This window comes from Motacilla alba, chromosome Z, assembly GCF_015832195.1.
Source record: "Motacilla alba alba isolate MOTALB_02 chromosome Z, Motacilla_alba_V1.0_pri, whole genome shotgun sequence".
Lineage (NCBI taxonomy): Eukaryota > Metazoa > Chordata > Aves > Passeriformes > Motacillidae > Motacilla > Motacilla alba.
In genome coordinates, this window is record NC_052046.1 from 11,787,714 (window position 1) to 11,813,731 (window position 26,018).

The following is a 26,018-nucleotide window of genomic DNA, read 5'->3' on the forward strand; positions in this document are numbered from 1 at the left end:
TGCATCCTCTAAAACCTCGAGAGAGAAACTCCGCGGGCATGCGCCCGGGTGCACTCTCTGCCATTATGCCAATAAAGTTGCAGGACTCCTCGGTCTCCTTTATGGACGCTGGCTTTGCATAGCGTGATTTTCCGTACATGCCTGAGCCCACCGGGGGAAAGCAGCCACTCCGGCTGAGCGGGGACGATGCTCCGTCTGCAGGCACGGGGACTCACCTGGGGGGACAGGGTCCACAAAACTCTCCACTGGGAATCATAGAAACAAATAAATCAGCACAAACAAAAAAACAAACAGAAAAAGATAACACTCCCCCTCCCCCCCCTCCGTTTACCAATTACTATTAAACATTGCCACACGTTTCCACAACACTACGAAGAAGACATGTTGGAAGACTTTATCAGTCGGCATTTTAGGCCGTTTTGCGGGTGGGTGGTCCCTGCCCCCGCTTCAAACCGCCTGTATGAAGTGTGTTCACTACCCTGACCTGCCCGCGGTGCTCCAGCGCAGCAGACCCCGAGGCAGGTTCCCACTCCGCCTCCGCCAGGCAGATTCTTTGGGATCGGCAGGAAAGGGGTTAAACGAGGAGCCTCGGCGCCTGGAACCCGGCGGACTGTTCCATTACCTCGAGAGGGGGGACCCACTTACACGTTGCTAATTATTCGCTATCAGATAATGTTAAGACTCGAAAAGAAAAGCTACAAGCAGTGATTATAAAGCATGAGAAGCAGGTCTGTGAGTTAAAACAGGAGAACCTCAGGTAAAATCCTGAGGGCACCTCCGTCTTTTCTCCTGCGTGGGCAAGTTGCGCTCAGCCCGGTCTGAGGGAGGAGGCGAGGCGGCACCCCGGTAGCGTGTTTGGGGCTCGCAGGGCGCTTTAGGAGTTTTAGATACAGTTTAATTTCTCCTTTCAGCATAGCTAGAGTTTTCCTCTTCCCTTGCTGCTTGTAATAGGCCTTGTTTGCCTAAGCGGGACTGGGAGGAGAGGAGGAAGGGCGGGCAGGAGAGTGGTGACGGCAGGAGGGTTCTGAGGTGACAAAGGCGCGGGAAGCGGCCGGAGCAGCCCGGGTGCTGCTGGGTCAGGGGGTCAGTGGCTTTCCTTAGCTCAAATAATTATAGAATCGGTCGCACCAAGCCCAGTGGAAGAGATGTGACAAACAGGTTTGGTAGTCCTGAGCATAAACGCGAGTAACTCGGCCGGATTTCACAGTCGGTGTTGGAGAGCCGGGGCTGAGATCCGCCCCGGGCGGTTCGGGAACAGGCGGAAGGCGTTCTCAGACATCTGCTCTCACCAATGTTTTGGAGTGTCTTAGAGACATTGTCTGTGTTCTTTAAGATCAACTTAATATGTCAGTATAGGGGGGAAAAAAAATAGCGCTTTTTTTTTTTCTTTCTATTAATGGTAAGAATTAAGAAAGTGAGGAACTGGGTTGACAGAAGGAAACAGGGTGCTTCAAGTCTTATGAAGGAGCTGGTTTTAAAGCAGCTATTAGTGATAGAGAACTTTCCATCACACTAAAAATATTTCTGTGGAATCATAAGCATGGGCAGTGCTTCCCAGGCAACTATAAAATGCCAAGCCCACTTCCTTTGAGAAACTCTGAAACTTTAAAGTAGATCAAAACCACACAGTATTAGCAAATTTAGAGCGTACAATGAGGGAATAGGAGGAGCATTGTCTTCGAGAAGCAAAATTAATTTTTGTAACATTTTCTTCTGTATTATTTATAAGAAGATGTCTTGTCTGCCTAATTATTCTTCAGTGCCAGCTGAGCAGTATTGTTTCAGTAATACTGTGGTAACATAGTATAGGTGGAGCATCTACATATTTCAGAGAAATGTATGAGAGATTGAACTACATTATAACCTGGGTCCCTCTGGGGTGCAACAGTGAAACAGCACCGGGAAGTGTGCTTTAATCATTATTCCTGCACTGGCTTTTTTTGTGGCTAAATAAGGATCTCAGTGCGCTAGACTAGCAATCCAGAATCTTTCCTGAGCTCTACATTACCGAAAATAGCATTTAATTTTAAAAGTTGCAGTATGTTTTTGCAATCAAAGGGAAGTGTATATGCTGGAGAAAACCTATTGGATTAACAGTACTGTAAATTTTTGCTTGGCACATAGAGAGTCCTAAGAGGTTATCTGTAAAATTTGTGCAGGTGGAACTGCCCTCCCCCCCAAAATTCCTAGGGGCAATAATTAAATATTATTCCACAGCTACCTAAACATGTAGTTGTATTCCTATAGCCAAGTTATTACAGCTCTATAACTTCCCAGAAATTACATGTGAAATTTTCTATTTCAGGCATTTTTGACAGCAGTAAATAGCATTTTGAATGAAATTTTTGGGAGCTGGACAGATTATATCTATTACATGTGAAGAACACCAGCCATAAAGAAGTCTCATATAGACATCTCTGAACTGCTTTTAGAAGAGGGTAAAGCTGGTAGAGGCCTGGTAAGAAAATCTTCATTTAAATATGCACAATTTTATTGTTGGGAGGGAAGATTATTCAAGGAGTGAGAAGGAGGAATAAGTAACTGCTAAAGTTACTGTAACTGCTAAAGTTAATCAGTTTGGTCTATCTTGAATGTTCAGGTGTTACAGTTTTATACTAACTTCATAACACCATGAAGGTCACAGGAATGATGTGTAACATAATGTCCATCATAATGAAACTAAGCCTCACAGCACAGCCAGGCCATCAGACATGTATGTGACACTCCTTCCCCCGTAGGCCGTGTTATATTTTTGAGTGAATCATCAACAGTAAAGGAATACCAAGGATTTTTCTCACTTTTCAAGTTCTAGATGGTATTTGTGAGAAAATATGAAAAATAAGGGGATGATAAGGATATCATGACTAACTGTAAAATAAAACATACTTCCCAATAAAATTCAGATGGACTAGAAAAAAATGCATTTACCTTTATAAATAGTTTTTTAAAGTTTTTAAAGCCAAAACGAACTCCCTAAACATCCATCTACCACTAATTTTTAGATGATCCATTTTTCATGCAATTTAATTCTTAAGGGAAGCTCAGATATGGATAACATCTCCATTTCGCATACCCCTAGGCTGGACAGTTAACTTCAGTACTTCAGAAGTTTATGAGGCAGTATCCAAGTTTAGCAATATGCAAAGTTATTCACAGACAATCATAAACACAGCAGAACATTTACATTTTAAATTTAAAAAAAAAATTGCAGTCACTAGTCTAAATGAAATTTGGTGTGAAAAAAATTTAGAAAAGGAAAGACCATATTTTTAGGTCTGCACATATATCACAATTTTTGTGACAGCTTTTCATGTAAGTACTTTTTGTGCTATTCTATAAGTTAAACAGAAATTTATAGCATGGCTTTCGCAAATAATCTCTTTGCCAGCAGATTATACCTTATTTGTCTGAACTTTTTATCCAAATATTATTCATTTACAAATTCCTTTTCTACACAATTAAAATGGCATACACACCAAAGTCAGTTTTTCATTCACTTACTTCTCATAGTGCGTTCTTCTTTGGGCATTTGGCTATTTGGTAAACATGATTTATAAGAAAAAGAAATTAACCCAGTAAGATAATTTGCTATAGAGATGTCCTCTTTTTAAGCCATTGATTCTTTAAGTGAAGCCGACAGAGGTTCACATCATGGATTATTTTACCAGTAAAGAAAAATCAAAATAGGAAAATAAAGTAAGGACTTTTGTATGCTGCCTCCAGCCTTTGGGAGCAAGTAAGAAGGAAACAATCCAAAACACTAGGGAAAACACAGCCTAATGGTAGAGAAAAGATAAACATTGCCCAAGGAAATGCAGGAGGAAAAAAGCACTTTAACCAGAGGAGAGTAATCACTAGTGTGGCCTGGAATAAACAAAAGACTTTCTTAAGTCTGGAAAAGAGGGGAAACAGCAATGGAAGTTATGAAAGTAATGAGTAAGTTTAGGAAAAAGTCTAGTGAATGAAAGTATATAAAGTGTTTGTGGTGCATATGCGCATATTTTCCTGACAGGGAAATGCATTATTTTGAAAGCTGCCAGGTTATTGTAAGTTATGGATCTATTGAGAAAACAACTGCTTTTAAAATTGGCAGTGTATTCTTACTTAATTTGACTTGGTTAGTGCAGGGTCTCCGGTCAGAAAAAATAGATGGCATCAGATGCTTTGATGCACTCTATTTATAAAGATTGTGTGTGCATTCTTTTCCTCTGAAACCATGTGACTGTTTCACTCAAAGTCTCACCTCCTTTTTGGTTGATAGTCATCTTGAATCTCTCTTGCTCTGCTTTTCTTACAGCCACATTCCCAGCGATTGCTCAGGCATTTGTATGGGTGTCTGTGTCTTCTCTGCATCTGTTTCTATGGCATTTTACATCTCTTTTTCTCACACATGCCTATTGTCAAATATCCAACAAAACATGTGCCAACCAAATGTGTCTTTGTTTTTGGTGGTGACATGCACCCATGTTCTTGTGGAAACTGGTACTGCTTTTTTTCAGAAAGTTAAACTACTTCTTACAGTGATTTTGAAGAGCACTGCCTATGACAATTAGCCATAATGCATTTTATCTAACAGCAGTTTTATGGATAACAGACCATGTTAATAAATTGAACCCAGCATAGAAAACAATACTAGCAGTAGCACAGGTATACAGACCACAGCCTTCTCAGGAGAGTCACTGTATCATTTTTCATATGAGTACTTGCACTGGAATGCAATCAACAGTAGAAAAAGTTGGCAGATCTACCAAATGTACAATAATAATTCAAAACTACAAATTAACAATGCTGTGTACACAAGTGGTCTTTCATAATCATCACAATTTTTTAATTATTTCCACTTATCTGTAAGCTTTAAGGAAACTGCTTATGCTTAGTGTGTTATTTCTCCGAATGTATGCCTTTGAGACAAAGATTTTTAATGGTGAATTCATCTTTTAATAGATGAATTATATTTAAGAAACTTGACGAAGTTGAACATGTATTTTTAAATAGTGGGAGGATAAATATAGAAATGTAAACATCAAAAACAGGAATTGAAATACATCATGATCCAGAAAATAACATTTTTCATAAATAGATAATTTTGATGTGATTTTTAAGCTGCATCATCTAGCCAGAGACATATATTTGCATTTAATTTGAGCTTCTCCAGGTTAACAGCTCAATTTTCTGGACCACTTATTGTCCCTGTCAAAAATTTAAACAAAAAATTTTAAAAAGGCTTTGTGCTTCAGAATGCACAGTATTGCAAGTTTGTGCAAAATTAAATAAGTAACAAATTTATACTGATTTCTGGTTCACTAATGGAGCATCCTCACATCTTCTAAAGTCCTGACAAATCCCTGTGGCCATGCTGAGAAGCAAATTTCCAGCACATGTCCAGCTACTTTAAAAAAAAAAAAAAAAAGGAGAAAATAAAAGTTATAAATGGAATACTCAGCATTCAGAAGATAACAGGTGATGTTTTATTTTTCCTCACTCTTTTTCTATTTTTATCTTAAAATCAATAAATTATGCTTCAGAAGTAATTTTCATTACAAATTGTTGTTGACAGCCATAACCCAAAGGAGTGCAAAAGTTACTTGTGCTTATTTCATTTTATTGCACTGTATCTTTTCTCCTCCCAATCTCACTGTAACATCCTTTCCTAAAGGCCACAGGATGTCTAAACCAAGAGGACATCTGCTACAGGTTAGAAGTTTTGTTTAGACACTGTGTAGGACTTTTTAAAATGTCTTCATATGAACAAATATTTCAACTGATAGCCAAATTTCAATCAACTGTCTTTTATCAGGTTTCTGAATAAATATAAGGTCATTAATTGCTTGAATAAAGAAATAATTAGTAATGTGAATGTGATTTATCCCTAGATGGGGAACCACAGTTTCTTCTTACCTTACTTTTATCAAGTCACTTTGAAAAGATTGCTTTAGGTGTGTCTGTAAAATGCAACATAAATGGAACATGCATGGACATTGGAAATAATCTGTCTAAAAACTGCATATTATAGAGTTCAAACAGACCTTGGCACAGGCTCAAAGCATGCCAGCTCGCACTTTCCCAGACAATTTCTGTGCACAATTTAGACATTAGTGTTAGTCATGAACCATTCTCAATGGGCAAACCATGCATGTGACTATCCTGGGTAAAACATGGTACATCAGGTGGCTACAAGCTCCAATGGCAGAGAACAGTCCTAGGCATGTTTAACCTGATATTTATACGTAGCCAATTCATGCTTTGGCTGAGGATAATTAACACTTCTGAAGAATCAGAAAGTTCTCTCTTCCAAAGAACCAGTTTTTAAAGGCCTGAGCCCAAGACACTTTTTTAAACATACGCTATATATATATATATATGCATATCTCTGTTTTAAATCTTCTTTTTCTGGCAAGTTCATTAAAAAATGGAATGGCAAGGCATGCTATGATAGTCTCAACTTTTTTTAATGCATACAGGTATGACTTTCTGAATACAGAGCTGAATTCAATAGCCCTTAAGGCCATTATTTAGGTTCTGTCTTTTGCCAGAAGATGAATGTCCACATTTATTTGCTGGCCTGTGAGGTTCTGTATTGATTTAGCTTTACTTCTTAAAAAGTGGAGAAACAAAAAAAAGCCTGAATGTTTTTATATTTCTGTCTTAATATTTTCCATAGTGGGCCTCAACAACAGTCTTGTAGGAAATTGAATAGTATTTCTTATGTGGTTAACATGACAGTAAGTTGTCCTCCCAATGCCTAGACAAACCAAGACAATTGAGAGGATGGAGTTATATAATGCTCAAATTAAGAACAAAAAAACATGCCACCCCCCCCAAAAAACCTAAACAAAAACCAAAACAAGCAAACAATCAACAACAAAACAAAAGAAACAAAAAACCCAAGACAAACCAAAAAAAAAAAACAACCACCACAAAAATTATGGCAAATCATGGCAGATCATGGCAGGTATCAGGAATGATACCTGCTTCCTTTCTGAAGTTCAGCAATGGTGAAAAAAGAGCCTAAAGGACATCACTGGCAGTGTGTAACGGATCATTTATCTTCCCTAAAAAATCAGCTGCTGTTAGGTCTGTTTTTATGGCCCTGATATAACAATTCTGGGACAGTCTACTTGTCTAGCAGTCTATCATTGGCCTTCTTTTCAATTATATAATGAGTCTTATTATTATGCATGTTTTATAGTCTAAATTACATGTTTTAATTGTGTTTATTTAAACTTTATTCAGAATGCCTAGTACTTTGCATAATCAAGAGTTTACTTTAACATCCAAATGAAAGTACCAGAGTTTTGTCTTGTCATTTTTTCACCATAGAAATATTATTGTACATTTTAGTACATATGCCTGCTGTAGAATTCATACTGTGTACAAACAGAAGCTCATTCTTAACGTGGTAGAGATAATGCAAGTTTGTCACTTAAAATGAAAAAGTACCATTTAATTTCATATTAAATTCTTGTTAGTCAATTAAGCTAAATAATTAGAAGAAGGAAAAAATATTACCTCCATCTGGCTTACTAGGAAAAAGAAATAAAAATCAATAGTCTCCATGAAGTTGTAAACTTAAAGCAAGTAACCATAAAAATATTTGACTCCTCAGGCTTCTTTGGCTTTTTATTTAACCTGTACCACTGTGAATTTCATATTTAGGTTGCTTACTTTCCACAGTGAATATTCCCCGGTCAGTTAGTTACATGGTGCTATTATTTGTTTCTGTGAACTAAAGGCAATGCAAAGAACATAACTTTGTATTACCTGTCATACAGCGTGCATTATTAAATTCTTCCTAATCATTTTGTGGTCTAGTCTTAACACCAGCTTCTAAATAGAGTACTTAAATTTAGGATGATAGCTAATGATTGTGTTACTGTATTGACATAACAAGATAGCACTTTTTATAGGAAAGTTCTTTCCAATTATTGAGAGAGTATATAAAATAAACAGTCGTAATTAAAAGAAATATTTTACTGATATGTCCTAATTATTTTACAAATCTACCTAGAAATACATATACTGTAATATAGGTAATATACATACCTGTGAATTACTAGGAGGTAAACAGAATGCACAGTTAATGTTAATGTTACGTGCATCATATAACAACTTAAAATGACAGGTAAACAACTTAAAATGATAGGTACTTGAATGTTATACCGGCCCTTAAAGAGACAAAAATGGTAAAAACCATTACTGTTAATGCATGCATATTAAATGCATTTTTCATTAATTCTACAGAAAAAAAAATCAAATTACAACAATCATAACTAAGAAAACATTGGTTCCAGGTGTTTTACTCCAGTATTACATGCTGTCCATAATTTATGAAGCTGAATAACAACATGTAGCAGTCAGGGAAGTTAACATCAGAGTGAAGAGGGCAAAAGAGGTCCCTTCTCTACTTTCAGCAATACTATCTTTGCATTTTTTAAGCTTATCTCAGTGCACAGCAGCAGCAGTTGTAAACAGCAGCAAGAGACATATCCACAGCTTTCCGTAAATTTTGTGAAAATTGGTTGAGTACTCTCTCCATTAAGATCTTTAATTCTTGCCTTTTGAATTTACTTTGAAGAACAAAAAAATGAGTCTGAGAGCAACAGACTGGATAAATAGCTTAAATTTATGGGAACTCAGTCATTTGTTTTGGGCAAGAGATGCATTCGCCCTTGACATCAAAGGAAGCAGGATTAGGTTCTAAAGCTTTACCCTGAAACTTGCAGTTCATTTCTGGACTACATAGGTGTGGATTTGCAAGGGAATTCAGAGAGCTCTGCCCTTCTCCATGCTGCGACCAGCTTTGTTCATGCAGTGTATGCTCCTTAGTGTGCCACAGTCATGGTTGCATGGCTGCATAGCTCCTCCCATACAGATTAGGGCTGTCCCCACCCCATGACTAAGGCCTGGAACAGAAATAAGGTTTCAAGGCTTTTACAGTAGTTATCAGGTAATCTGTAATACTTGATTTATCACTTCTCTGGTCATTTCAAGCATAACGACATGAACCCTATGCATACTAAAGTGCTTTTAGGAATATAGTGAACATCCATTCTGCAATAGATTGTCATGAGTGAGCTTTTGAAGCAGAATGCAAGGAACCGCTTGTCTGAATGCAGTCAAAGGATTTGCTCTTTCGTTTTAGAAAGTGGAATAAAAATATTTAATTTCCCTTAAGGAAAATAAAATCCTGATTTGCCCATGTGTGTTACACACCACCTTCTGAAAGAACTAACGGTTTAAATTAGTTGTTCTCTTGTGCAGGTAATACAGCATAGTACTCAAGTAAAACAGCCATTTCTACAAGTTCGTTTAGTTGAATAGTATTTAAAAAGCATTGAATGGTCTAGTGATATTCTCATTGAAACCATAATCAAATAAGTGTTGTGCCTGAAAAAAAAATATTTGGCATTTGAAAATTAAAATGTTCTGTATTTTATTTACATATTAATTCACCAACTAAGAAAAGAAATATTTAAATAGATTACTAAAATCACAGAAAGACTCCATCAACATGAATTGGTAACAATCACTTACAAGTAGATTGAAATAGTATTCCTGAGCTTTGTAATTTTAGAATTACATTTTCCTGGAAATTCATAGATGTGTAAGTACACATAAATATGTGAACTCCAGACAGGTAGTTCCTTAAATTATATTTTATTTCCAAGAGAATGTAAATAGTTTTCCCCTTGAGTTACAGAGTTGCAATGTATTAAATTAGGTGCAAAGACTTAAGGACACACTTCATTTGCAACACCAATTATTTACCTTTATTTCAAATTGATAACTTCAAGTAATAAATGCATAAACGATTATAAGATTGGGTTCTTTTATATTAACTTGGAACAAAGGTCTGTAATACATTTTTTTCAGAACCCAGTTTACTCTGTTAATATGTGCCATTAGAGTAATAGTATTTCCACTACTGAATTACCGTGTGTTCCAGTGCCATCTTCACTTCTGTACTTTTAAACAAAAACACATGCACTTTTAAACCAAACTTTGATTCATCCAAAATTATTAATTTTTTAGTAGTTTAAGCATAAGAGAGGCATTCGAAATCTGTATTAAAGACAGAGTGTTATTCAAAAAAATCCTAAGCATTGGAGAGATCAGGTGCACTGGTGTAAGATTGTATCCCTTTGTGCAAATAACATTTATCCAGCGCTGAAAGGGTGTTTTTATATGTCACAGGGTATTTACAGCTGTGTCCAGCTGATACTTGGAGTCGACAGACAAGGAGTGCTTCCTCTAGAAATGAAAGGATTTTTGTCCAAGTACTGAGCAGCAAACGACATTAAGTGAGTACTAAAAAACATAGTTAATTCATGGGATATAAATGCTTCTTCATTATTACCCTGTGCTATGATTATTCCGTTTTACCTGTACGGAGGAACACCAGAAAGTCTTTCAGATTAGGACATGCTCCTTCTCCAAACACTCCTTCACAACACATAATTAAAATATTTCCAGTAAATCTGGTGGCGGTGGAGCCTCAGCCTCCAGCAAAGGACATTTCACCTGAACAGCAGTATTTCCCCCAGTGCTCGTCCAAAAAGCCCATTTTTGAAAGCCACTCCCGTTCCGTATGTCCATCTGGAAATCCCTCGCCCCGGCAATGCTTTGAGCAGCGGGTGTTTCTGTTCCTGCGGCGCGGCCTCTCACATCCACAGAGAAAGGGCATGAGCGGCGACAGTAACTCCAGCGAGTGTCCCACCTGCAGGGGCTGCCGCCTTTGCGGGTTCAGTTTAAGGGCCCTTTCCAGGTCCGCCCTCCTGCGAGGCAGCCTTTTGCAGTACTCCTCCTCGTCCTCTCCACCATGCTTAGGCAGGACAAAAAAAAAAAAAAAAACAAAAACAAACAAAAAAAAACCAAACCAAAACGTGTATTCTTTTTCCAAGAGAATCCCTTCTTCACAAATCCTCAGCGGAGGCTTAAGCACAAACTTCGGTCTCGTTCCGCGCAGTAAAAGGCAGGGAGGAGGGGAAAATAAAAGAGGGGCAAAAAAGAGAAAGTCTTGCAGGAGGGAGAGGAGCTACGCAGGGGAGGCTCTGCCGGGAGAGGCGAGGCAAGGGAGCCCCTCCAGCTGCAGCGGCGGAAGCGGCGCTGGTGGAGCGAGAGAGTGATCGGGCGAGGAGGAGGCAGCGGAGGGAAGGGGGAGGTTGCTGGTGTTTGGCGCCGGTGGAGGGAGTCATTCCTGCCGCTGCACTTCCGGTCGGCATTTTGTTCTGAGAGGGAGCGAGAGACACACAGGATCCTTCCCCCTCCTCCTCCTCCTCGCCCTTCTCTCCCTCTGCCCCCCCGCTCGGTACCGACTCACCGTGCCCAGGCCGCCCCTCCCCGCCCTCCTGCGCTCGCACTCTCGGAGGGAGCGGCGGCGGCGGCGGCGGCCCCTTGGCAGCGCTGCCCCTCGGCCACCCTCCGCTCTCCCCGGCTCGGAACCGGTTCGGCGCGGCGCGGCCCGACCCGTGTTGATGTTGTGAAGCAGGCTCGGGGGGAAGGGATTTGCCTCGGCCGCACAGCCCCCGGCTCTACATGTTCGCTGCACTGAGGAGGAGACGGAAGAGGAGCCAGCCCCCCTCCCGGCCCGGATTATTGTTGTTATATTATCTCCCCTCCTCCTCCTGCTCCGCGGCGGCGGCGGCGGCCCAGCGGCGGCGGCGGCTCCTCTGAGGAGGGAGGGGGGCGGATTTCTCTCCCCCTCTCTCGGATTCTCGTTGGATTCAGACGCCGATTTGCTCAGGTAATCCCCCCTCCTTGTCTCCCCTTCCCCTCCCTGCCCTCTCCAGCAGCGGGCCGGGCCTCTCAGCCCAGCGGCCCAGCACTGCCGGGAATTGTGGGGATTAGCTGTTATCCAGGGTAGAGGGGAGTAAGTGGCAACCGGAGGTGTTTATTTCGCAGTCCCCCTTCCTGCTGGGTCGGGTTTGGCGGAGTAGGTTGGTTCGTGCCGGGCTGCCGGGAGGCCCAGGCCCGGCGGAGGGCGCAGGCCCGCCGGCCAGCGCCTTTACTCCAGCTCGGGGATTAGAAAGGCGAAGCGGCTGCTCAGTGACAGGCCTCAACCCGAAAAGAGCAGCAGGAGGAGGAGGAAACAATACAATTAGTCGCAAATGTGCACTGATCCTTTCCCATATTTACAACTTCACCTAGGACGAGGAAGGAGGGTCCCAGCGCAGACAGCCCTCTGAAGTGGGGCAGGAGTAACTGGAAGCATAGGGGAGGAGAGACAATGTAAATACTCAGGAACAAAAATGCCACTTGTCTTTGCTGTTACCTTATTCTTCTAACCAAGTGTGTTCTGAACATTCAAAAGTTTAAATGCTTTTGGTTTTATAATCTGCAGATGTTTAATTTCTAAATAACATTATTGATTAGTATGTTAATGACTTAGTATATTTATAGCATAAAATAATGCTTGGAGGATGATTGACACCACACGAACACCTGCAGACCCAGGAAATACAGATATTGTATCAGGTACTAGCATATTGTATCAGGTACTCCACACAATTTTGGTGTCTGTGTCCTGTATATGCTACAGGAATATATGTTAAAGGAAGAAATACCATTTTCTGCTTCTAGCAAACAGAAAACAGGCAAGGGATCTTGTGTAAAGTGCTGTGTTTATGACATGTAAGGGACCAAGTGGAAGATGAGATCTTAACCAAAGTACTTGAGAGTCACATATTAATTTATTCAAGTGAAATGTGAGGAATGAGTAAAAAGTGTCATCTCTTCTTGTCAGGCTATATCACTTTGAGATCCTGAGGTTGTTATTGGCTGTTTGTGTCCATGATGTTTGAATATGTAATTAGGCGTAGGTCAACTGTGTTTTGAAAATGACTGTTTATTAGTCTCAGGTCTTTATAAATAAATAGTAGCTGATTTACAATAATATAAATCTTGGATTTATAAGTGGTAGAGTTGTAAGTGTTGGTAGAAACTCAGACACATTTAAACAAACACCCTGTGAACTAATAAAAATACTTCTACAGAAATTACATAGCTGCAGGAAATTTTAAGATACAAAGTTTTCATCCTTGTAGAGAGGAATTTTGTTTGTGGTAAACGATTATTGATATTACATAATTTGTTACACTTTCAGCAGGTATTTTACTTATTCAGGTAGATTTGCTGTTATAAATACGTGGTTACTATATCTAATAAGGTAACTTTCTGGTGCATTGTGCTCGGAGTCTTGTATAGGAAACTTTGCTATGGTGCCTCCCTCGTGCCCTGATACATGTTTAAAAGGGTGAAGTTAATATAGCTGTCACGTAGAAGGCGTGTTTTTAATGCTGTAAATCCGTGTAGTAGTCAGTAGCGTGTCCGTGATTTGTATTGGTCAGGAAGCAGTTTGAATTTTAAAAAGCCAGAAGATCCTGCTGAGCCCCAATCCCGGCCTCCCTTCCTCCCACTAATCTCCCATTCCTGTCTTTGTGCTGCCTGGTCCTGTTAGACACTGTTTGCAACAGGGCCTCAGGCCTACGTGCGTGGAGAGGAACCATTTACAGTTCGAAAAAGCAGCTTTTTATTTTTAAACTTTGTGAAATGCAGAGGGAGCCCCTAGTCGTCTCTAACTGTCCCCACCTCGGTGTGTAACAGCGGAATCGCTGTTTGCTTTTGCCCCGTAGTGTGCGTGGAGACCGAGTGTAACTCTGCTTCCCAGGAAAGAAAGGACTGTGCAGAAGTAGTTGTAGTTCTTGGGTAGTTTTCATCATCAGGAAGCGACATTACAGCCCTAGCATTTCTTGCGTCTATGTTTCAGGCAGCTGCCGTTCTAAGAATGTATTTGTTAAGCTAACAGTAGTGAACTTTTCTGTCTGATTTTTCACTTAAGGGGGGTTGCTTTAAATATTCTCGATATGAGCAGGAAATGAGCTACTGTAGTTACACAGTTCCTGTCAAGTTTATCTTGCCAGGGTTGTGTGGTTGTGTTTACAGCACCCTTTTTTTTTCTTCTTTTTTTTTCTTCTTTTTTTTTCTTCTTTTTTTTTCTTCTTTTTTTTTCTTCTTTTTTTTTCTTCTTTTTTTTTCTTCTTTTTTTTCTTCTTTTTTTTCTTCTTTTTTTTCTTCTTTTTTTTCTTCTTTTTTTTCTTCTTTTTTTTTCTTCTTTTTTTTTCTTCTTTTTTTTTCTTCTTTTTTTTTCTTCTTTTTTTTTCTTCTTTTTTTTTCTTCTTTTTTTTTCTTCTTTTTTTTTCTTCTTTTTTTTCTTCTTTTTTTCTTTTCTTTTTTTTTCTTCTTTTTTTTTAAATCGGAACGGATGCACTTTTCTGGAATGAAAAATGCTTGTATTTATAAAAGGAAATATAAGATGTCTATTTTTATTTGTAATTAGTTTTTTGGGTTTGTTCTTACGAGCCATTAATGTGGTTAATCTTGAATTAGTTGCTTGATCAGTTTATATAGTTTTACAGAAATATTTAAAGTTGAGATATTTATAAGAAGACTTATTTTTCTTTTGAGTTGCATGTTTTAACATATTTGAGAGTGTGTGTGTGCATGCATGAAGCAGGCATGTGGCACTTTCATACTATTTTTTTCTGATGTTAGGAGCTTCTACTAAGTGTTTATCACAACAGCTAGCTACTTAAGCACAGTGTATTTATTTTATTGATGTTATGGAAATACAAAATTAATTATTCTCAAGATGTTAGTTGTAACTATATTTTATCAAAAAGAGAAAAATTCTTCTTTCTATGTTTTATTTTATACTTTTGTACTTTTGCCTGCTTTGTGCATTTTGAGTTTACTTCCTCTGCTCAGGTTATTTTTTGCCTCTCAACTTCTTGAACATTTTACCTAAGGTTATTCCAACAAAAAACTCTTCCTTAAATCTTTTGCTATTGATTCACGCTGGTTTTATACTTTTTGAAAATCAAAACATAGAAACAGGCCTGCCAGCAGAAATTTTTTTTTTAAGTTTGCAGTGTTTAAGTTTTGACTTAGAAGCAACAGACAGATCAGAGAAGCCAAATTGCATACGTAAGCCCTTTTAAAAATCATTATTCTACATAAGAGCACAGGTGCCCCATGAAACCTTATGCTTGAGACTCCATGTACGTAAATGTTCACACAACTGTTCTTGCAGAATCAAGGCCATAGATAGTAATTTCCTTAGAAGAGAAGCTTTTTGTTTGTGTTGTTGTGTTAGTGTGATTATTAAGGTAATACAACTTCAATCCAAGGTGTTTCATGTATGTAGTCCTCTACAATATAAATAAACTATATTTTGGAGCATACTAGGTGAAAAATATGGATTGATTTAAGCTAGAGATCCTATTCCTATTATTATATGTTCAGTGGCAACTGGACTTTCATGTCTATTGTATTACAAAATGTTAAACTGATTATATTTATATTAATATTTCATAAAAATTGCACAAGACATATGAAGCTTCTGGATAATTGCTGTAACTAGAGAGAAACATATGTATTTTATCCTGAATATCTAGACCTAAGAAAGAAATCAAGTCCACAAATTCACAACTTTATAATTTCTAGAAAGCATGTTAGAGGAATGTGTAATATTCTTGAATGTGTATAATTTGGATAACAAGCATGGGCATACTTAATCAGAAAAATATGAATAGTGGTAGCTTTAGAATTCATTGACCAGTAGGTGTGAGGTGGGTCATCAGGCATTAGGTGACTATTTAGTATCACAAAATGCTAAGAATATTTAACATTTGAAAGAATGGCCATTTCAGTATCATACCACTTATTTTAGATCTTGTTTTTCATTTGCCTTTATTAGAAGTAATTCAGGTTAGGTTAGCTTCTGATTTTGAAACATCAGCAGTAATGAATGCTCAGTTGCAGAGAGATATCTGCAAGGAAATGCTTGAAATTGGTTATACCTGTGTATTGTTGCTAATAACTCTGTACAATAATTATCCCTTTTAACAATAAAAAGAAAATATTCTTGAAATTAGGAAAACAATTGTTTAACAATTGCAAAGTCCTTAATATAATTATTCTACGTTTGTATTTTTATTTTCTTTGTATTGCAAACATAAATTTTAGTAGCTGATCTTGACCCCCAAAGGTGCAAAAGAAGTACTTTACATTGACATATGTGACACCCCGTGAGTAAGGAAATTGTGTTTGAGGAGATTGTGCAGGACCTGTGATTTGTGTTTCACTTCCTGTCCCTACTGTTAACCATGGAAAATCTCTCCAGCAAAAGGGAGGCAAGAAAGGATTTTGGCCCAGCTGTATGTGGAAACTAAAAGGGATTCCAGTCAGATTGAATATGGTTGTTAATACTGTATTTTAAGGTACTGTATTTTAAGGTTGTTAATACTGTATTTTAAGGTTTTGAAGTTATTTGTGCTTGGTCTGCACAAATAACTTCAGAAGAATGTAAATATCCAAGATCAGTTTTCATATTGAAGTCATTAAAAATTCTAGAAAAAGTTAATTTTATGGCCTTTAGACTTTGTATCAGTTTTAAGTGTAAATAATCAGACATCTCAGATTCTTTTTATATGAGTAGATAATTAAATTTTTAATTTTATTGCTGTGGTTTGATTTGAAGCGCTCTGGTTTTTGTAGCAGCGTGTATGTGTAGACATGCAATGCATTTTAGAGGAACAGTGCCAGAAAAGCCTAGGCTGCAAAATAAGGGAGTTCTCTAAGGAAACAGCAGATTGAGGAGCTGGGCCTTTAACTGCACCACAGTATTCAACCCTACCCTTGCAGCCCGAGTTCAGTGCCTCATCCAGTGCATGTGAAATGCCAGCTGACCACTTATAACCTAGTTTACATGCTTATCATTCAGTGTGTAGCCTGTTGCCTTATTACCTGCTGTGTACATCCCTGTCCTTCAAGAAGGCTGAAATGTTTTCATATTTTAATTTGTAGAGTTATCTCAAAACAAGGTGCTTTGCAGACTTCAGAGAGCTTTGTATTTGCCCATCTGTAAAATATTTCTTCAATTTTATAGATAAAAGACTGAAATGGAATCAAAATAGTGAATTTTAAAAGCTTATAAATCTTATCTATTGTGACATGCTTTAATCTCCAGATTTTAAAAGTTACTTTACAGCACTTAGGAAGTTCATAACATTGTTTTTGTTGGCCTTAGTTGTGGTCATGTGTGTTCTACACTTCAACTTGTTAGGCTCATTGTTTCTCCTCCTGAAGCCCTAAGAAGTATAGAATAGGTTTTCACTGGAGGCCTTAAATATCTAGTAAATTTCAAGTCTTTTGATCATGTTAACAGTTGAAAAAAAACCAGATTGCCTGTCCTGAGAACCTAAAAAAGAATCACCATCTAGCTCTTAAATTTATCGGGGAGTAGAGAGAACAGGGTAGATTATTAACTCAAATCGCGAATGTAATTAAGTGTTGTGGCTACAATATTGAACACAGAGATACAAAATGTTACTGTTACTCTCTAGGACTGCTAGTTCCTGTTGGAAGGTATTCTAAGCATTGGGTTGGGATTCTTGGGGATACATCTCTGGCTCTTGATCTGATAACCGTTGCACTTGATGTAGAGTGCTTGAATGCCCGCCTCTACGCCCAGTGGTCAGATCACTGCGGCGTCAGTCAGTTGTCAGGTTTCTCTAAGACTGTTAGTGAAGCAAGGCTGTTCTGAGGTGTAATAAATGCATTCCTAGCACGAAGATTACTTTGGGGATGTAGGAAGTCCAGGCCCAAATGTGTCATTGTATCAGGCACAAAAGTTCTTGAACTTTTTTCTTCTATTTGGCTTTTTGTGTCACTCTCGAAGTGTGGCTCTGGGGCTGTGAGTACATTATGGAATAGGCAGAATAAGTAGCACTTCATTCTTATTAGCTTATTTCCTTTCTGTCTTATGCAGATTTTCTGTGAGAGTAGATTTGTGGAGGTTTTTTGTTAGTTTTTTTTTTTTTTTTTCTGGTTTTGGTTTTGATTGTTTTTAAGAAGAGTTGCTTTTCATAAATGTCAGTTTTCAGCAAAAGATGCATTGAATGTGAAACTTCTCAGTGAACTGGTTTTATTAACTGTGTTTTATTCAAATTCCTTAGTAGGAAAGTGTTATGTTCCACATAATGCACCTCTTTCTACTTTGTAAGTTTGTGTTTAATGACGTATATATCATGTGCCTTATATGGCGCAATGATCCTGTGAATAAAAAGAAACAGTATATGATCATTAATCAATGAGTATCACAATGCACAAGGAACTAAAATATAGGTACGAGCAACCATAACTCTAACATTTCTTAATATTTGTATGCTTGCTTTTGTAGTGCTAACCTTTTTTCTCTATTTTTTTTCCCCTCAAGCTCACTGAATAACAAACATATGTCTATGATAATGCAACCTCTATCTCTCATGTTTGAACTTAGTCTTTCCTCTATGCTGACCTCAGAAAGGATGTTGTTGCAAATACTTCGTCTCTGAAATTTTGTTTTCAAGTCTTATGACTTAATAAGACTGTTTGCATTTCTTTCATGTTATTTTCCATTCAGATGTGTTGCTTTCTCTTTTTCTTCAGATATGTTTTCTGGATATTGAGAATAGGAGGAAGAATTTGGAGGGTCCTCACCAGATGCTATGTACAGCAGCTGACTTCAAAAAATTGCTGTAGAAAAAAAAATCTGGAACCTGCTTTTTGTAGTGTAAAAGCTGGACAAATTTTGATGAGATTCTAATGAGACTGTGGTGAGAACTTATGGGGAGTTCTTTGTGAAGATCTGAAATATTTGATTTTTTTTTTTTAAACTTTGTTGTTATGTTTTTTCTGAAGGGAAAATTTTAAATCTGCTTGGTGATGTGTTTGTTAAGTTTCTAGTTAAAACTAAGATGATGTAATTGCTTTTTACTGTGTGAATGCTGTATTTCCTTTTTATTCTTTCTTTTGAATTAATGGAAAATGGATTTTTTTTCTGCTAGCATGCTCAGTAATTGTTGTCTGTTCCTGGCAGTTTCTTTTAAAAACTCATGTTGAGGCATAACCTGTAACATAGCACAATTTTATTTATCCTGGTAAAATTTGGCAGTCACAAGGATTTGAAGCATTGCTTAACAGTTACTAGTTGACTTTAAGAATGCATGTTACTCCTTGCATCTAGGTAGGACTGGTTCTCCTCTGTTTCCTGATTACTGATGTACTATTTAAAGGCAATGATTTTACTTCTGACTTTGCTAAACTTCAGTCATTTGGGCCAAAATCTTCCATGTTGAGTGAATGCCCTTTATTGCCTTATTATCTGAATAATGTTTGAAGTGAACATAGTTCACTGGCTTCTAAGGGTTGTGATAGAGGAAAAAATATTTTTAAATTATTCCTGACCTTTTTTTCAAGCTGTTCTGTGGGAAAAGGAGTTTAGAATTTCAGTGTGAAATAACATTTTACATTAAGGATGTATGTTTAGTTGATATTTGAAAAGCTTTCAGAAAATTGGGCAGATTATTAGTGTCTAAAAAATTACCAGACTTCCCTGATTGTAAGCGCTATTGTTGAAAAATTTTGTGTGCACAACAGAGCTTTGCCAAAAAGTTCTAAGCAGTGAAATAGATGTACAAACTCTTAGTTTTGTGGTTTCCATTCTCTGCTTATGCACAATGCAGATTAATTTAAGTGTGTAAAAGACAAGAAGTGAAATTGCAGATAGAATGGAAGGGTGAGCATGTGGAGAAGGAGAGCAGTGGACTGGAAACTGAATTTAGATGGATGGGCAGGGAATGGAGTTTGAAGGGTAGGACCTGGGAGAAGGCAGGAGCTTTGAAGTTCTTAAGGAGCAGGGCCACTCCTTAAGATGATCAGCACAACTCCTATGAAGACAGTCTGAGAGAATTAGGAATGTCTGAAGAAAAGAAGGCTCTGGGGAGAGACTTCACAGCACTTCTCAGTACCTAAGTGGGGCATTTCACGAAAGTTGGAGAAGGATCTTTTACAAGGGCATGTAGTGCTGGGACAGCAGGGAATAGCTTTAAGATGACAGAGGGAAGGTTTAGATTATGTTTTAGGGAGGCATTTCTTACTGTGAGAGTGGTGAGATAGTGTGTTGCCCAGAGAAATTGTAGCTGCCCCATCCCTAGAAGCGTTTAAGACCAGGTTGGATGGGGTTAGTGGAAGGTGTATTTGCCCATGGCAGGGAGGATGACCTTTAAGGTTCCTTCCAACCCAGATTCATTCTATTGTTCTATTAAATAATGACTGAACTGTAGTGACTGGATAAAGGGGCTGGTGGGGCAGATACAAATGCCCTTAAGAAAGATATAGGAATAGCTGTGAAACAGCCTTATCAAGAAGCAAAGGCAAAAAGGTACTGTGGATTTGCTTGTACAGTCAAAGAAAGCAGTTCGGAGATGAGAACGGATGGGAAGTGTGTTCTGAGAGAGGCCAGAGAGGGGAAGGAGAAGAAGTTGCCTCAGAAGCCAGAAGAACAAAACAAGGATTGGCTGGGCAAAGAAGCATTATTTCACACAGAGGAATTCATTGTTTGAGTTGTCCTTGTTTTTATGGTTTTTTGTTTTAAATTTTTTTTCCCTAAACTGAGAAAATTACTTAGGGAAAAAAAAAGCTCAGAAATTTGGACTACTTCTTTTAAGAGCTCATGATAGGAGATTCTGTAGCTCGGATTACCTATATAGGTATGTGTGCCACCTTTGTGAATGCATTGTGGTATTCTTAAGTCTGTAATCCCTTTTTTACTGACAACAGGATGTCTATTTCAGTGATTGTGTAAAATAAGTTGAATTGTGTTTTTTAATTTTTTTTAATACAACAGGTTTTCTGAATATCTCCAAATATTTAGATGGATATTGATAGATAGCCTTAGATGTTGTTGATTCTGCCTTGGAGAAAGGAATAAATTCTAGAGATTCAGTCCTGTCTTTTATGATTAAACATTTTGATTCTCTCTGGTGTTCAGTGTGTAGCCTTTGTCTGAACTGTTTTGTGTCATGAAGCCCTGCTCCAGAGACATAGGCTTTTCTGTGGTCTGTACTGGAATATTGTAATTCTGCAAGTAAGCTCCACAAATCCTTATTTTAAAAATGTTTTTGAGGGTAGTATGTAATCACATAAGTTGAGTACTGAGATGAAAAAGTTTATTATCTTTGGAAGTCTAACTGGAACAAGTATAGAACCTTCAATTAACTGGCTTTTTTTGTATCATGATTTATACGGTAATAGTAGAACAGATTTTGTTAATTTTGGTTGCAAATATGACTAATCAGTGCTTGTTCAAATTTGGCTTTGGAGCCTGCAGGATAAAAGGAACACAGAAATATTTGCCATTGGTAATAAAAATAGAATGAGATTCCCAAGAGTGGCATTTTTCTGTTTCCTTCTATCAGATCTGAAGCCTCTTTCCCTTCATATTTTCTTTGTTTTTACTTGGACTTAAAGTGTGATGTGTACAACAGAACTTATGGCCTTTTGAATAGACTCTGATTCATTTCCAGAGCAGATCCTTCCTGTAAGCTGGAGGAAGATTGGGCCTAGGAATGGCAGAGAAGTGTTATATAATTACATAATCCAAGGACCGTGTCAGAATTCTTGGGGGCACGGGACATTTATTAACTTTTAATTAACTTTGCAAAGACTTTCAACCTGGGGGTATGGGATCTCCTGTAAAAGTCTGGAAACTTTTGAATCAATACTCAGAAAGAGTAATGTTTTAGTATTTGTTGATATCAACTTTTCAGTGCTGAATGCTCTGCTTTACAGGATGTTTTTAAAGTCATGCCTCTAACATTTTTAATACTAAGAGTTTTAACATATAGCTGTGCATTTAGTGTGATGCATTTCTAGGCATTGTCTTGTAAAATAGTTGTTCAAGTGCAATAAGTGAAATTTACAATCTTGATTTCTACATCATAAAAAGGAATTAGAGTGAGATCAAAAAGGGACTTTGTTGTGATACTGCTATTGAAAAGGTCACCACCTAAATTTGTCAGTCAAAAATTTGAGATGTGAGAGATGCAAAATGGAACTTAGCTCCTCTGGTGCTAAGGGATCCATATTGGTAAGTTGATAAAAAACACTGGAGAGATTTTTACATCCTGGAGTTCAGTTTGAATCACTTTATTGAATCATAATAATATTGAATAATATTGAATCAGGTTTTTGCCCTGTTCTAATTAACTTTCTTTGCACTGTGATGTAGTACTCCTTCAGCAGCAGGAGGAGGGAATGGTCACCTCCCCATAAAATAGAAAGCCAGTCAAAGACACTAAGAGATAGTGACAAATGCATGTTTGAATGTCCTGCTACTGAGGAGGATTTCAGAATCTGTCTGATACCTCAAGCAAGTGTTCAGTCTCTGTCCTCCTGAGGTTTTAAATGAAGTGCTGGAGGCAGTGACTAGTACACAGTGCCAAGTAATCCATTTTCAATGTTAGGTATGTTCAAAGCATGTTTATGACTGGACTTTCTTACTCTGAAGGTCTTGCCCAGACTTACGGGTAAAACAGCTGTTGAGCTGCTTGGTACTATCATACACCGAAGCAAGGTTGTAGGTGAGCTTTTCTGGTGATAAGTTAGGTGACTAATGGCTTAGAGAGTTGTAGGAACACACTGTGCACTCCAGAGTCACTATTATAAAAGGTTATTTAGAGTTATGACTCTGCATATTTACTCACTGGAGTAATTCCCTCTGGCATTCTATGTAGTATGATGTAAAATTTAGTCATGTTATTTGCAAAAATAGGTAGTTTATTTTTACAATGGAAAATATAATTAAAATATTTGAGGAATTGAAATAAAAACTGAATGGTTTAAAGACTATTTTGTCTGTAATTCACTAAATATCATTACATGAACAAACCATCATACTACTAGAAAGTAAACACTCTCAGTTTTCACATCATACTATAATTTTAGTCCACAACCTGGAGAAAGAATAATGAGAACCATTTATTTAATTTTGTGGTGTACTAAATGCTTGCCTTGAACTCCTAGACTTCAGAATAGGAATTCCCTCTTTTTTTTTGTAAATGTTTGTGTTTATTCCTGACAAATCTTTTTCCTAGACTCAAAGTAGACATATGATGTCATGGAATTTAACAAATTCCTAATCACATCTTGATAAACAATTAGTCAGTGAAGTCTTATAAAAAGCTCTGGACTTCTGAGAATTCAGCACAAGTCCTGACAATCTGAAGTTTTTACATGCTCATTTACAGTGAATGTTCAATTGTGTATATGTAGCATGTGGCAGTTGCACATAACTTGGGTTAATTTAAACCTGTTTCATTGCTGGCTAAGGAAGGTTGGATTAATTTGCATTTTTCATGGGCATTATGTACAATTATTGAAAGTCAGCTGATGCATAGTTAACTAAACAGTGTAATCTACTTGGTCTAATCACCTTGCCCAAGTGTGGCTGTGACTCCATGTAGCCCTATGTAAAACTTGGCCAAAAACAGTATTTGCCTGAAACAACAACATTTAAGGTCTACTACCTGCCCCTACTTATTGATACAGATGTAAATTGGAGCAAGTGTTTTGGGAAGGACAAATAAAATTGATGAAATCCTCATTGTAAAATACACAAATTTTGTAATTCTGATAGAAGATATCATATAGCTTGCTATAGATATAGCAGATAATTATTTTAAACAAGAACAGAAACGTTGGTTTTATGATGATGCTTAAATACTTATGCTATTTTGTAATGAATCAAGCAAAAGTTAGAAAATTTACATACTTTAGTTTTAAAGGCAACCCTATAGAAACAGCATCAGTTACCAAAGACATTACACTTGCTGTACAGAACTCAGAAGTTTTTTTGCAAAGTAACAGTTACCTTGATAGGAAGAATTCATTTTAGTTTCATGTGCATGATTATGATTTAGAAGCATTCTGTAAATCAACTTACATGCAGGTTCATTCATAATGCTTTAAAATTATACTTTCATGAATGCATTACTTTCAGTAATTCTTCCATACTGGAAGAATGCATTACTTCCAGTTATCCAGTAATCCAGATGTGAATACTAAAAATTGATATCAACGTATTTGCTTCCTTAAATGAGAAGTAACAAGAACCTTAATGTTAGGATATTCACATATAATAGAATATTTATTTTATGAACTCTTTTATTATAGTAGTAAATAGTGGGTGCACAAAAGACAAAATAGCTCCTTATTTCTTTAGATAAGACATGATAATTTTTAGGCTAGATTTGCCCAAAAGGGTAACAATAGCTTTGTGATCCTGTTGTAGTTACTTGGTATTGTTCTGAGGTTAATTCAGATTTTCATAATCATTGTTAATTGTTTCATGAATCTTTGTAAGTTAAAGATATTTTTGTTTTGGGGAAATGAACGGGGAGTGGATTGTGGTCTGGAGTGCTAATTGATGAAATGTAGTGGTGGGCTTCCAGTTATGATTGCATTGCAGTAGCTCTCTGAACTCTGAACATAGTTTACTAAATTCAGCACTCATTTAGCTTACTAACACACTTATCAGTGTGTGTTAATTAGCATCAGATAACTTAAAAGATTTTTTTTAATAGAAACACCTGTGTAAAATGCTTATGTATTTGTTTGGGTTATAACTCAGATACTTGTCCACTAAAAAAGTAGAGAGTTGTCTTTGAGAATTCACCTTAAAATCTTTTAGAAATAAGAAGTACCTACTGGACAGTTAGTGTCTTAGAAAATGTAGAAGAGGATGTTTGTTAGAGTAAACAGTAGGAATAATTAGCAGTGGGGGAAGCTCAAGTTCCTTGTAATATGAACCTGAAATGTAACACATTTCTAAATGACACAAATGTAAGTTAATGTTGGATTATGTGAGGTAGGAGTTCAGTACCATACAGAGTACTACTGTCAGGATAAATTTGTGTCTTAGACACTAGTATTATCACGTGTCCCAAAGCATGCGGACAATAATCTCAAACATTTGGCCTGGGAAGGCCGCTTGTGATTCTGCAGGCTCTAATTTATGGTCTCCCATGGCAACTGTTAAAGGGAAAAAAGAATTATGAATTAAGATGTGTCCCACAATCATATCCTGTGAGTTTAATGTAAAGAGTTTATTTTTTTCTGGATATAGACAACCTCTTCACACAGGAACAGATCTTTAACTTGCTGCTAAGCTGCCCTACTCTTTGTTGTATGTTTAGTCACAGAGAATGGTAAATTAGCAATTATTCTGTTGGAAAATGGGACAAAACTCAGTACTTTCATGGCCTGGACAAGTGGCTACCAATGGTTAGTGTGCCTGCCTGTATATGTGCCTTGGCATCCAAAATAAGAATGAAAGACTATTAGCTACTCCTTATTACTACTTTAGTGTGTGTGTATATGTCATTCTTGATGCAAATCTAAGGTATTTGAGGCCTGATCTGTTTGAGTTGCTTCTGGTTTCTCTTCAGATGACATGTGAGTGAAATTACAAGGGTGCCATCCTTAATTTTTGATGCTTCTGATTTGTTAGAATATCCCCCAAAAGATGTGTAGTTTCTATGTTCCCTTTGTGCTAAAATAACTTTCAGTTAGGAAAAAAAGAATGGATTCTAGCAAAGCTGCAGAGAATAGAGAAAAAACTCCAAAATGAGCTTGTGACTTGAGAAATAATGTTGATGTTTCACAGCAGAAAGATTGAGCTATCGTTCTAAAAGGTGCGTGTTATCAGCTGCATCTCAGGAAAGATTGCAAATCAGCTTTAGTCTCCCCTCAAAGGTACTGCCCTAAAAAAATATATTTCTAGCAGTGCTGTTGTTTACATTTTACTCTGTATTTGTTTATTAGCAATCGTCAGTGGTTTATGATTGGCAAACAGCTGTAACTGTACTTGTCTTATAAGACAGTGAGCTGAAAATCATAGATCACTTATTTTAGGATATTATAAAATGTTTCATTTTAAAGTAATTAGAAGATACAATGAATCTGTGACAATATGACAATTATGACAATAATTCAATTTTATGAGGGTTTAATAGTTTTTTTCAAGATAGGTAAAATTTAGCACAATTGATTAGAGCATGCTGATAATAACACCAAGGCTGGGGATTTGATCCCCATGTGGACCATTAATTTATGAGCTGAATTATGATCCTTGTGGGTCT

The 26,018-nt window shown here is 37.4% G+C and overlaps 2 protein-coding genes across 8 annotated transcripts in view; one reads left to right on the forward strand and one right to left on the reverse strand.

Annotated features, from left to right (window-relative positions):
- The first annotated feature begins 732 nt into the window (after positions 1-732).
- NIPBL (NIPBL cohesin loading factor) overlaps positions 733-26,018 on the forward strand; it is a 158,933-nt gene continuing 133,647 nt past the window's right edge. For 5 of the 7 annotated variants that reach the window (XM_038124294.1, XM_038124300.1, XM_038124301.1 and 2 more), the window contains exon 1: positions 11,610-11,743. The gene's annotated coding sequence lies outside the window, so the exon portion shown is untranslated. Of the gene's footprint in view, positions 847-2,305; positions 2,459-10,194; positions 10,302-11,607; positions 11,744-26,018 lie in introns of those variants that run through there. The other 2 variants (XM_038124293.1, XM_038124292.1) reach the window with 2 other exon arrangements.
- LOC119695537 lies at positions 9,748-13,731 on the reverse strand. The gene is made up of 3 exons (XM_038124255.1): positions 13,588-13,731; positions 11,321-11,824; positions 9,748-10,822 (listed from the first exon to the last, which is right to left on the reverse strand). The coding sequence occupies exons 1-3, from the start codon at positions 13,729-13,731 to the stop codon at positions 10,496-10,498; spliced, it is 975 nt and encodes a 324-aa protein (XP_037980183.1). The 3' UTR covers positions 9,748-10,495.

Excerpts from the sequence above, each read along its gene's own strand:
- LOC119695537 (XM_038124255.1), bottom strand. The coding sequence starts at position 13,731 with ATGTCGCTTCCTGATGATGAAAACTACCCAAGAACTACAACTACTTCT. Across the intron at positions 11,825-13,587 it reads TTCCGCTGTTACACACCGAG|TGCTGGGCCGCTGGGCTGAG; the intron begins GTGGGGACAGTT and ends AATTCCCGGCAG. Across the intron at positions 10,823-11,320 it reads GGAGGGGCGGCCTGGGCACG|CATGGTGGAGAGGACGAGGA; the intron begins GTGAGTCGGTAC and ends GTCCTGCCTAAG.